At 41.6% G+C, this 13707-nt stretch overlaps 1 protein-coding gene across 3 annotated transcripts in view; it reads right to left on the bottom strand.

Annotated features, from left to right (window-relative positions):
- The window catches only part of PPP2R5E (protein phosphatase 2 regulatory subunit B'epsilon), a 73742-nt gene extending 61947 nt beyond the window's left edge, over positions 1 to 11795 (bottom strand). The window contains exons 1-2 of one of the 3 annotated variants that reach the window (XM_082283772.1): positions 11268 to 11795; positions 8472 to 8635 (exon numbers count right to left, since the gene is read on the bottom strand). In XM_082283772.1, the coding sequence (XP_082139898.1) occupies positions 8472 to 8628 (157 nt within the window). In that variant the 5' untranslated portion in view covers positions 8629 to 8635; positions 11268 to 11795. The remainder of the gene's footprint in view (positions 1 to 8471; positions 8636 to 11267) is intronic. The other 2 variants (XM_082283770.1, XM_082283771.1) reach the window with 2 other exon arrangements.
- Positions 11796 to 13707: the final 1912 nt, after the last annotated feature.

Raw genomic sequence — 13707 nt, 5'->3', positions numbered from 1 at the left:
GGCTTACTTCAGCTCCTACAAAATACCATCAAGTAAGGACAGCTGAATCTGCAATTCATGATTTGCAAGAGATACACCTTTTTCAATTCATAAAAAGCTTTAGAAACACCCTAATTATGCACAAACTTTTGTAATCCTAACAGCAGACTGCTTGTCTCCACATCTCTTCTAACTCAGTCAGTTCTGAAGTCCAACATTAAGGTATTAAAACAAGCTCTTCAGCTCGGGGAACACAAGAAGCTGCTGTTACAGAAGAGCTGGCATCATGTCCAACAACGTAAAACAGACTTTACAGCAATCTGATATTCTAATTTTTCTTTTAGGAAGCTACCCAGAAATGATCCATTTCACTTCTTTGCTTTCTGCCCATTTAACCAGTTACAGCAACTCTGCTACGTTATCTTCCTTCTCTGCCTCAGATTCTTGCAGATGCTACAGGAAGGACCCTGCACTTCACACACAAGGAAAATACCACAGTTAAGAATCTGTCATAATATTGGAAAGGAAGACAGCGGTGAACACCAATAAAGGGAATAAATACAAAATAATGATCCTTTTTAATAAAATGCATTAAAAATGTTAAAGTGTTTTAAAATAAAATCTTATATACTTTGTTTTCAAGCAAAAAAAATGGTTAATATCAGACATATTGTGACTTGAAAAATAAACTTCATACAGGAAATTCAAAAATACACGAATACTGACGTATAATTTTGAAAATGTACATACTCTTAGATTTGTTTAATATAACAATTAGAAAAAATTACTGCTGAAAAACCTTCCATAACCGTGGATGATTATTATTCCTGATCCCCTTTTAGTCTGACTTCAAGACTTTGTTGAAAACAGACAAAGTTTACAATAACTAAGGGCAGAAAAGTATTTTACACTGATTCTTTGGACAGCTGCCTTATCTTTCGAAATGCTTGATAAAGATCCTCAGACTGTAGCTGCACTATTTTTCACTTTAAGCAGAAAACCACAGACACAGAAACTATCAACCCTACATGAATATCCACCAGCATTTCAGATCTGCTGAATTACTGTTTGAGAGGACACAGGATCAAGCACATCACTAAAATCAGAAGGAGGTGGAATGTTTCTAACAATCTGTTTTACACTGTGGCCCCACAGACACTTGTCTCAGCAGATGAGAGGCTGCACTTGGCTCGAGAACTTCTCAAAGAAGTTTTGCCACCGAAAAAACCCTCCTGTCACTGCACCTGCAACCAGACTGACACAACCAGGGAGGTTTCAAAGGAAGAGGAATCAGATCCTGCTGGAAGAAGATTCTAGAATTTTTCTAATGGATTTACCTTAACCTTTTATGAAGCAAAGTGTGCCCATTTGCTGATGCTTGTGAATTATACAGTTACCAAGATCACAGTAATCCATAAATACCCACCCTACCAAAACTCACTGAACTCCCCAAGTCCTCTCCTCTGTTACTAAGGATTTTTGCCTGATTAAGCCAAAGAAACAGTAATAACTTGAATGAAAAAACTGTAGGTGAAAGGAAGTTACCCTGAACCTAAAAATAGCTGTGTGTCCTCCTCCCACTCCCCAGAAAGCATTAATGAAAGTGCTCTTTTCTCAAGGAGGCAGTAGCTTACAATGGATGAATGTGAAAGGACTGCTGCCTTACTATAAAGCTCTACCAGTAGAAGCAATATCCCATTTTAAAAACAGAAGAGAAAATTAAATAAACTCAAAATGTAAACTTTATATAAGACATTAAATATATCTATAGCTTATTTATATATACAGATATATTCTACACATGTACTATACACAAACACAGATAAATACACACATAATTCCAGAGATATGGAAAATGTGCTCTTTCCCAACAGTAAAGCTCCATAACATAATCAATTATAAAGGCAGCACTATACTTCAACAATCATGTGCACTATACAGAAATAATTGCTTGGCTGAACCAGAACTTGTATTTGTTGAAGGTACCTCAGGAAAGGAATACAAAGGAGGTACTTATTACAGAAACAGGAGGTTTTATTACAGACCCATAGGGTTACACTTGGGCACAGAAAGGAAAATGGCAATATTATTAGAGAGATAAGTATTAATGGGAAATGTTATAAAGACATACTGTACAAGTAGACCGAAACCAAAAGTTTTTCAAGATTATGGCCAGGTTGGATGGGGCTTTGAGCAACCTGGTCTGTGGAAGGTGTCCCTGTCCATGGCAGGGGGTTGGAATGAGATGATCTTTAAGGTCCCTTCCAACCCAAACCATTCTGTGACTCTGTGATTCTATGATAAAGTCTAAACATCCTGCAGAAAATTATCAAGTTTTAGACTCAGTCTTGTGAATAATACAGAAAGACGTTTTATGTCATTACAAATTACTTCACTTTAAAAATTATTAAAAAAAAAAAAAAAAAAAAGAAAGAAAAGGAAAAGGTGGGAATCATCATCATTGAACACTTCCAGAAGCCAGACTGAGAAATTCCGGAAGTAAAACAATTACACTGGAGGCTTCAAAAGCAAAGCAAAACAAAACAAAACAACCTTCCCCCAAAAAAGAAAAAATAACCCGCCACTATCCTGACCATAGGAAAATTGCCAGTCCTGGAGAGACTCAGAAATGAATGCAGAGCACTGACTGGAAACATTTGAAGATAGGGGGTAAAGCTGAGAGAATTCCTCACCAACTACACTTTTCACTCAAGGAAAGATAGTTAAGTTAAAGAAAGTTAAGATGGGAGGGTATTTCTTTCACTTAACTTGAAGTCAGCAGTTCTAAGCCTGCCCATTCTCTACAAATGTTGCCCCACAAAACTACATTCTTCCAAATGCTGGAGACAGTAACAAGCAACCAAAAAAAAAAAAAAAAAAAAAAAAAAAAAAAAAGGCCAGAATGTAATTAGTGTATTGGCCTTTCTAAAACACCATCAAACAAATACTTTTTAGAAACAACCAGAAACCTTGAAGATTACTGGAAAAAAAATACTCTACAACCAACGAATGTTAACAAATTAAAATGAAAGTGTATAGTCAAAAACCTACTGACAAGAGCACAAAGAAAGTGAAGAAATTTATTACTTATGACTACAACATCGTACATATTCATAAGAGAAATACTAAATGGGCTAAGTCCTTCCTTTTGAGATTGTGGCCCTGTTCCCAAATCTTATACAGAGATGGCCTATTAAGTCCAGATTTATATCAACCAGAATGGGCACAAAATTCCTAGAAGTAGTTCCAAGATTCATCACCGATTATGTACGTGCAGCACAAACCAAGTTCCAGTGTTTCTTCCATGCAATAAATTAGGAGTCCTAAGATCTATTTCTAATTCTGTAAATAAAGCTGAATTTTATTTTGGGAAATCATAACCACTATGACCCTAAATTCCTGTTTATATACTAGGAGAAAGCATTTAGCTTAGTGATCTTATTAGCAGTTTACTGATATTTCTATAACTGATATCTGTAAAACATTCCAAATTTCTCAAATGAAGAGCAGCATAGACAAGATAAACAGGCAGCTCCCATAGAAGCCCACAGAAAACAGAAGCTCTTTCTTCTTCTACAATTCAAATCATAACTATCTGCCATATTAACAGTTTTAGGTGGCATCTATAGGTCTGAAAAGGCCAGACTTTGTTAGGATAAAGGAATATTTTAAAAATTCAAAAGTAACTGCATTTGAACAAGAAGGTGCACATCTTGCAGTTCTCAGTCAAGAGTCTTTTCAAATTGTTTGGATTTTTTACTATTTAGGAACTTCAACATTTGACCTATAGATAAGACTCATAAGAAAAGCTTATAATAAAATCTCAGCTATAGGGAAATAATTTAATGATCAAAAGCAAATAGCAAGTGGAAAGAGATTTTTCCTTTTTTGACTATGCAATGCTCTTTTGTTGCCACTACACCAATTCTTTAATGCCATGGAAACTATCTGATAAATGTATTAGAAGCTCAATAAACTTCATAATACCGAGGTAGCAAAGCAATTGGTATTGTTGACAGAGAACTTCTGCTCTGAGCGCCTATTTTAAGGAGGAAAAATAATCTAAAAATAAAAATCATACTTTGAAATGTTTTCAACAAAAACATACAATAGTTGCAGAGAACATGAAAGTAACCTACACTAATTATATTAAATCACTGGAAAATGTGGAAGGATGACGGGAAAGAAAACACACCTTGAATTACAAAAATGGGATACAAATGATTTAACAATTAACAGTCTCGCTTTTGTATGGTTTGCTTTGCCTAACTTCTGTATTTGTAACGAGGGCAAGAGGGGTGGTGTGATGCTGTGGGTTACATGCAAGCTTTCTGTGCCATTTCTCAGGATGCTAAATGTGCATTCATAAGGCCCATGATGTTTTTAATCATCTATATGTATGTTTTCATCCTCTGAACACTCCTCTACCTCTACAGACACCAGGCAGAAACACAAATGAACTCCCCTTCCCCCTTTTGCAGGTAATACTGAAATTGCTCTGTTTCATATGTCCAGCACTACAATATACTCTTTTTCCAGCCAAATGCTTTCTAACATTGCACTCCTGCTGATCCACCTCTAGAGACTTCTAAGTAAAAAGAGCAGCTATACAAAATGAAAGCAAAATAGCCCTCCAATAAATAATACACCTATCCAATGTATCTACAATCCTATTTTCCTCTACAGAACAAACACGATTTCAGGCACACCACAAACCTGGTTAGCAAACCTAGGAAGGATCTGACTAGGGCACTCAGATGGAAGTGCTCAATCCCACAAAAGGACCCTTCACCAGGACTGCTCTGCCACAAGCCAGTTACTCAAGGCACCTGTCAGCCTGGGTGATATCAACAGCTTCTTCAAAGTAAAGCCAAAATCCATCATGCACTGCAAGATACAGCAGGGAAAAACATGCAACCTTCCAAAAAATGCATGTGAGAAACATACAGAAGAGCACACCTATGCAAAACACAGTTGTATCACAACTCCCGTGTGCACTTCTCATCCCATTCCTCTACGCTTGAAACAAAGGAGAAAACACTGGGTTTAAAGCATTATATTGGATACTATATATATGAGCCATATTTACAAAGATAACTTCAAGTGAGATTTAGTCACAACGCAATAAAAAAATACAATGAAACCATCTAAAAATTTAAGTCTTTACTCTAGGCAGTTTTTTGACTTGTGCCTTTTGAAAGCCTGAACTCAGCCCAGCAGAGCCTCAGAAAGAACACCTTACTTTCTAAATACATTAAATGTTTGTTTACAAACTGATGCCATACACACACTTTTTTTAAAAAATACAAGAGCAACAACTTCATTCCTCTATTTTTCTTCTGAAATGAGCAATACTGAAAATTCCAGTTGTTCTTACAACATTTCCTAAAAAGCAGCTTATCCTTCAGACTTGCACACAGCATCAAAACATAGCATCTCTTCTGTTTTTCTTTCCCAAAATATTTTTATTGCCAAATGAACAACAACAAGGCTGACTTATCTATCTGTTTTTGCAATACAGGCTTGTACGCTCACAGAAGGCAACAGACTGCATTAAAACACTACCAAAACAAGCCATTTCACTATATGTGACTCTGCCCCCAGGGAAAGGAAGGAGAACAGATAAGATGTGACAGATGTGTAGTCACGTCACTTAATACACTACTGGAAGGTGCTCAAATCATTATGGTGACAGGCAGAGTATAAAAACTTGCAAGGAATGGACCAAGCAGTTACCCAGTTTTCTGCATACTTGATTCTTGTAATCACAGAAGATACTGAAGGCCGTAAAGTGCTGTTTGAGATAAGGCAGACTGCCAATGTCAGTATGCAATATATTCATAAAAAACCAACAAAACAAAACAAAACAGAAGGGAGCATAGCATGTTATGTTTTTGTAAGCAAAACCGCTCCACCATGAATATGAAATACACCTGATGAATATGAATTTGAGGTCTGTCCTCGAAAAATTTCCCATACTGAAATGGTTCTGAAGAGGCTTAATTAAACTTGAAACTTACCCAAACCAGGAAGCTTATCAATTGTACATCTCCAAACTAAGTTCAGTTTTGTGAGACTTTAAAAAGCTATTTTGCTGGTATCTCTTCTCTATCTTGGTTTAAAAGACAAAATTTTCCAGGATAAAACTGGAAATCATATGGCTAGTGGACAGAAGTAATAGGACTGGTCACTTGTTTAAAGGCAAGTGTAAACCTAAGAGTTAAAAAAATATCAGGACTTTCATTAAATTGGTCGAGGAAAGTATGAAAAACACAGGAGAAAATAATTTCCTCGCTTCTTCCAGACTTAACAATCCTCAATGTTACAAATATTAATGTAGGTCAAGAATATTTCCAAACAGCAGCATGATTTTTAGCTGCCAGTGTCTCTTCATGCCACTGCTGTTTAGATAGACTGTTAGGCCCAAATCCTACAAATTAATCTGCACAGGTAGATCCCCGCGCCTCTGGGAATCCGCATTAAGGCAAAGAGGGAAAACTAACTTGTAGGATTTGATTCTTAATTTGAAGCTGGACCACTATAACTTATTATGACACTAATCATAAATGTCTCACCAACACACTCTGCTCCCCATCTGTTTGTTGTATTATAGTTTTATATCTCAATCCTCAGGACTGGCTACAGTAGTCAAATTAAGCACCTGGACACGCCTGTGTTTCTGCAACTCCAGGTTCTCACTGTTTTACTTATGCTTGTGCCCATGCCTGGTTTACTCCCTGAATGGGACTACAAAATAAGAGTGAAATAATTACATCAATTTCTTCATTTGTACAAATATAAATCTCAATGTTTTGCACTAATCCCATCACTTAAGCCAAAGGATAAACTCCAGTCACCTTCTGAAGCGCAGCAACTGGTATAAAATAACCTGCGTATCGAAAATTACCTGGGAAAGTGTAAAACTGAGCTTTAAAATTATTACAAAGAAGTATTTGTTACTTTATCATATTGTCACAAAACAACAAAGAGTTCAACAACAAAGAGAAAAAAAAAATTCATAGAATCATAGAATATCCTGAGTTGAAAGGAACCCACGGGATCCTTGAAGTCCAACTCCTGGCCGTGCACAGGATCACCCAAAGAATCACAAAGAATATTCACTGCAGGCTACAAAGTCAAATCCAGTGGCACCAACCAACCCTAAACTGAACAATACTGAATCCAAGTCAGTCCCCACCAGGCACAGTGCAGGGGGGCTGGGTGCACCTTTCCTTTGACTCAGGATATTCCATTTGTGCATTCTTACAGGGAGCCCACAGAAAGAAGCCCACAATATTTTAATGACAATTCCACTAGAACTAATACTGGAATCCTACTTTTAATTAAAAGACACACATTAAGGTGAGAGATTTTTGGGGAGGCTGGTTTAGGGTTTTTGGGGGGTGTTTTTTTGCAACTATTGTATCCTTATGAAGTGGGGTTGAGAACTAACCAAAGTGCAGTTCCACATTTATTACATATTTCAATACTCTGATTAACAAATTTGTCAAACAAGGTAGATGAGAGAATATGGAAAATATACTTGCCCAAAAAGGAAGAAAAGGGACAGAGGATTAAACCTATTAAACTTCCTATTTTCCAGGATTATCAGCACCAGCCATGCCTATTTTCACTACTTACAGCAGAAATGAAGAATAGCAATGAAAAAAATACACAGAATAAATCATTTGAGAAGCTAGTGTTGAATACTTCTGAAAGGTAATTTCCCCTTCCTCACCAGACAGACATTCTGAGAGGTGCTTTTGACCCCTGGATTTGTACCGAAATCCAGTGACAACTAGAATTCAGGGGAAGCATTCAAGATATCACAGAGATATTGGCATCCTTTTAAGAGTAGTATGCTGGATCATTATTTTCCCTCTCAAATTAGAGGTTAAATATGCCAGGAGAAACTGTACCAGAGTTGGGATATGCAAGCTCTCAAAACAGTAGGGCCTTGCCTAAGACCAGATTGGCAGCATCTTTTCCCCAGGAGGCTGCAGCTCATGGGACCTTTCCATTTCAAAATCCAGCAGAAGGCAGGACCTGGGAGCTATCCATGCACAAATGGTATGAGAGGGGATCCCACCTCCTCTCTTGCTGTGGGGGCTGAGGAAAGATACTAAAAACCAGCTTCCTTCTGCTCACGAGTCCATTTACCCTTACCAAAATTACTGCTGATTTATGTCAGCTGCTGAGGAATCACAAACCAAAACACTCTCAAGCAAAGCCTGAGTGCCTTGAAGATTCAAGTCATGGTACAGGTTAACATCAGCATTTAAAACTTTCAAAAGTATTGCAAACAATTACCACACCCTCAAGTCACAGATAAAATATTTTGTAGAGTTTAAATACATATATTTTTGGCATGAAACATTTCTCAATGCTGGCGAAATTTCCCTGCAATTTCTGATGACAGAATTCTTGGATTTTAGAAATTGGCTGTAGAGCAAAAATTGTTTTATTTATTAAAAAAAAGTGTTTGATCTTACCTTTTAGCAGAGGCAGGGGAGTTAACTCGATAGGCTTGCCCTGAGACCTAAACTGGGAGGAGCTTTGTGACCTCTTCTGTCTGGCTTTTCTGACGGACTTCCGAGAAAATCCGTCTACTTTATCCACTGATGGAGGAGTAGTTGGTGCTGAGGACATATCCCTACTGAAGGAAAGCACAAGTTAGAAATGTATTCCAACTGAGTGAAACAGGTAAAGATTAACCCAAATTTTCCAAATATCTTCTTTCTGCACTACTCTCCTGTTGACAACTCACACAGATAAACTGTTAAGAGATCTAACCCATCTTACGGATGGAATAAACTTAATGGAACTTAATTATTAGGGCAGTAATTCCTCTTGCCTACTTTTTCATCTGTGTCTCCCATTTGCCAAAAATTTCGGACTTAATGCTGACATCACTGCATTCAAAACTTTGTCAGAACAGAACTTCGTACACCTGTAGACCTGGCTGTAACTTTAAATTATGTATTCTTTGGGATGAAGTCATTTCAACTCACTCTGCAAAGGACCAGGCACGCTAAAGAATGGATACACAAAAAGGTACAGATGGTTTTTTGGTATTAAGGTCACTCACATGCACAGGACAAAAAACACAAGACAGAACAAAAATTCCATTTATTGGCCACACCTACATACAGGATTTTATAGAAATTCAATAAAGTATAGTAAAAAGCACTGCTATGTTTCACAATTTCACTAACACTGACAAATTGTACATATTACTTCTTTATTCTCCATTCAGAAATCCTCAGTTATCTTCCTGTGAGTCCCTTTATATGTAGTTATTCCATGTCCTGGCATTTCTGGACGACTAGCAGTGTGGTAACTGCTCTAAGGGCATGAGACAGGCAAGGTTTGCAAGGAGAGGCAGAGAGCCAAAAAAGGCTTCTGCAAGCAAAAGTTTGTGTGTTTCCCAACTTCAGCTGGCCTAAGCAATAGGCATTGCTTCTTCCTACAAAACCTGCCTTGGTGGTACTCCTGTAGCTGATCCTGTACCACTAGCAAACACTGAATTAATGCACCCAGCTAATTTATTTACCAGTCTGGTCCTGTCTGTTAAAAAGGCCCATCAGAGCTTGACGAAATACATGAGTAATACTCAAGGGAAAGGAGACAGGAGGAATTCAGGCCTACACGTTACAAGCAGCTCGGTGCACAGTTAACTTCACCAGCATGTGCAGCTCCACTGAAATCAGCAGCCTCATCTGCATTAATGACATGACCATTAACGAGAGCAGCCCTGTTGATTTCGGCCAGGACAGACACTCGTGCAGAGTTAAGCATCGGCGTAAGCATGTGCAGGATCAGGGTCTTAGAACATGTCCTTGGAAAGCATTACTCATCCCCAATGTCTGTTGACTTCAATTACCAAAGTGACTCGTGTGCTACAAGAAGTTGATTCCACAACATACAGAACACTTTCGAGTACTTATTATTTTTACTGAAATATCTGGTTACTCATGTGCTTCATAGGTTACTAAATCCACTGAAACAGGCATTATTTGGGTTTGTCTTTTGTAAGAAAAGCTTTCGAAAGCATGCTTTGTTGCAACAGTGTAAACAAGCTCCAGAAGATAAGAACTATTTAATGCAAAATTACATATAGGTACACTAAATCTATCAAAAATGGAGAATAAACTCCATAGCTTCTTCAAGGAAGCATGTGCAGCACCCAGAAGCTGAACTGTGCAGCTGGCATTACAATAATGAAAAACCCTTATTCCATCTTTTTGATTTCTCCTGAGGTATTCTTTCACTACCGGCTTAGGCTTTCTAAATATAATATACTATCAGCAACATGAACCCGTACCTTAAACTGGTCCTGTTTATCATCCGGGCGAAAAAAAAAAATGCCACCATCACCAGGGCATTCAGGCCCCAGCAAAGATTAATAAATAAAAAAGTGAGATAAACTGGAATAGAATGCCTTGTACTTTAGTAACCCACTTCTAAGATTTCAACAGTCCGCCAAAAAACACACAAAGTTACCTGTTACATAAACCAAATTCCGAAAATATCAGCAAAAATATATTCCCTAAACCTGAATCGGTTTGGCCCTATTTCATCTCATCAGAAAGCTTCCCCTTCTCATCGTGTGCATCATTAAAGTGTAACCATTCCTGCAGAAATGTTTGCATGCTCTCTCCAAATTAAATTGCAAAAAAAAAAAATAATAATAATGGACAGCGACTAAAGTAGATCACTTAAACTGCAGGATCATTGTGTCAGCAAGGCGCTTTACTGACACTTCTCTGCTGTAAATTTAGTAACAGTTTCCCTAACCTGCTTTATAAATTATTAAAATCTAATTCTAATTCAACAAGACTACATCCAGCCTAACAACCTTACAGTAAACACTGATCTTTTTTTCGTCTCTCCAAATGAACATTCGCTGCCCTGCATACACTATCATAGGGAAATACTCTGTTTCCACCAACAGTGGGGGGGAGGGGGGGCGGGGGGAATAAAGCCCGAGATTATTTATTGTGTGCGAGGGGGAAAGCTGCAAACCCGGCCACCGCTCCCTGCTTCCTCCGCTCCATTCCCCGAGTATTTTGGTAAATACGAAGCCACGCTCATCAGATCCGCCGGTCCCGGGGGCGGGGGTGGGGGGGGTGAACTGAAAATACCGACGGATATCGGCGGGGAAGGGAGCAGAGGCGCAATTATCCGCTCTCGGCTGTCATTTCCAGACGGGATCTCCGCAGCTGGAACATGTCCTCCCGCAGCCCCCCGCGCCTCCTCCCGCACCGCCGGGCCGGCGATGGAGTTACCTTGACGCTCCTGGTAGAGAAGCCGGAGACGGAGGGAGGCGGCGGCGGCCTTGGCGGAGCGCGGCCGATGCCTGGCGGCGGCGGCGGCCCGAGTGCGGTTCTCGCCGGGCTCGGTCGCTGCCGCGGCGGCGCAGGAGCCCTGTAGGCCTCGGCCTCGGCGGCGGCGGCAGCGCGGCCTCCCCGGCGCAGGGCGGCGTCGGCGGCGGGTTCAGGCGCGGGCGGCTCCGCTCAGTCCCGTGCACTCCCCGCTGCCTGCGGTGCTGCTGCCTCTTCACATTCCCGGAGAAGGGCCCTGCGAGGCGGGAGGGAGCCGAGCCGAGCCGAGGGGGAGCGGCGGGCGCGGAGGGGGGCAGTGCCGGGCAGGGCGGGGAGCGCTGCTGTTCCGCCGGCGGCTGGCGCGGGGGAGAGAGAGCGGGGGGTCCCGGTGGGCGTCGGGGTCTCGCTCCTATTGTGGCTCTCAGCGGGCTCCAGCCATGGCACTCGCTCGCACGCACTCGCTCTCGCTCACAACCGAGCGCGCTGCTGCCACCGCCCCCCGCCCGCGGACCGCCCCCGACCGCCCACCGGAGCCGCCGCCGGGACGCGCCGCCTCAGTGGCGCCCGGAGCCGCCTTGGCCGCCGGGACCGCCGGGAAAGGGCCGCCCCCTCCCCCGGCAGCGCGGCCCCGCAGCCCCGCGCATCCCTCGCTTCTCTCGCCCGCGCGTCGCTCGCATCCCTCGCCCGGGAGAGCGGCGGGGCCCGTCGGCTGAGCTGTGAAACCCGGCGCTGCTGAGGGAAAACCGCGCTCAGGCTGAGGTAAAGCCCTGTCGGAGCCTCTCGGGGGGCACCGAGCCGCTTCCCGGGGCGGGCTGTGGTCGAGGGGCCGCGCTGGGTGCAGCCGGAGGGACCGACCTGGCAGTTCCCTCCTTTGGGAAGCGGCGGCTGCAGCCCCTCGCTCTTCCCTGCTGCACCCTTGGGTTTCTTAGCCCAGTGTGTGATCGCTGTCTGCATCACCTTTTTTTTTCATCCCCCAAACATATTTATATATACTTGGAATCAGGGACCAGCTCAACGACTGCTTGTAGATAGTATGGTTAAATACCATAAATTTTGTTTAAACTTATCTACCCGATGGCTTGGTGTTTGTTGGTTTTGGTTTGTTTGGTTTTGTTGGAGGTTTTCCCAAAATACATCTAATGGCTACAGGGTAATGAAGCTGGGAAAGGGTCTGGAGCACACAAGTCCTATGAGGAGCAGCTGAGGGAGCAGGGGATGTTTTGTCTGGAGAAGAGGAGGCTCAGGGGTGATTTTAGTGCTCTGCAAATCCCTGAAAGGAGGCTGTAGCCAGGGCTTGGTTTGTTCTCTCTCAGAAAAGTGACAGGATGAAGGGACACAGTATGGGATGTCAGGGAACATCCCTGCTGAGTCAGGGAAGGTTTAGGTTGGATATTAGAAAGAATTCCTGCACAGGAAGGGTGATTAGACATTGGAACAGGCTGCCCACGGAGGTGGTGGAGTTACTCTCCCTGGAGGTGTTCAAGGAAAGACTGGATGTGCCATGGTCTGGTTGACGAGGTGGTGTGGAGTCATAGGTTGGATTTTATCTCAGAGGTCTCTTCCAACATAACTGATTGTGTGATTCTGTAAATGGTGTTAATATGAATGTTATGCTTTAAAATAGGCTCCACCGCTTAACCTGTATTTCTGGCAGGAAAAAAAAGTTGACGTCTATGAGCAGCAGCCCTCCTGTGTGGATACGACCAAGTCCCTCTGACGTTTTTTTGGGAAATGAGCTCAAAGGCAGTTTGAAAGCTCGTTGCTTTGGTGGGTCAGTCACATCCCTCCTGTTTGTGCAGGTACTGAATCCTCTCAACATTACTAACCCTGCAAACGATATCTAGTTGTTGTCCCACTCAGCTTCCTGACTCAGCTTTTGGCATAACAGAGGAAGTGAGACTGTGTCAGACTTGATTTAAAGTGATTTAAGCTGTTGTCAAACTACTTTCAAAATTGCTAATTTTCAGCCAGTTCCCTGGTCCAGCTCCCACTGAGGAACCTGGAACACTGGTTAAAAACTCTTGGCCACTGCAGTATAACTGTAATGGATGTGAGCGGTTTTGCCTCTCATCTCTCAAAATGCCTCTTCGTATCTTAAGATATATGTCTCCCCTATTTTTTATTTACCTATAGTCAAAGCAATTTCACTTCCTTTCAATCCTTCCTGGTGTGGCATAGTTTTAAACCTTTTAAGATGCTTATTTCTTCTCCCTGTGTCATCTCAAAATCATTCACATCTTTTTTTTTAAACTGTAGCACCCAAGACTGGACATTACTACAATTAAGGCCTCAACAACGCCAGCATCTGCTGTGCTGCCTGTCACAGATCCCATTCCTATTTACACGTGCCAGTACAAATGCTTTTGAGTCAGTCTGATCTATTCACAATCTTGCTGACCTGTTT

Source organism: Coloeus monedula (genome assembly GCF_965178545.1).
Source record: "Coloeus monedula genome assembly, chromosome: 6".
Lineage (NCBI taxonomy): Eukaryota > Metazoa > Chordata > Aves > Passeriformes > Corvidae > Coloeus > Coloeus monedula.
The sequence above is the reverse complement of the archived record's forward strand: the minus strand, read 5'-3'. Positions and strand labels throughout refer to the sequence as shown.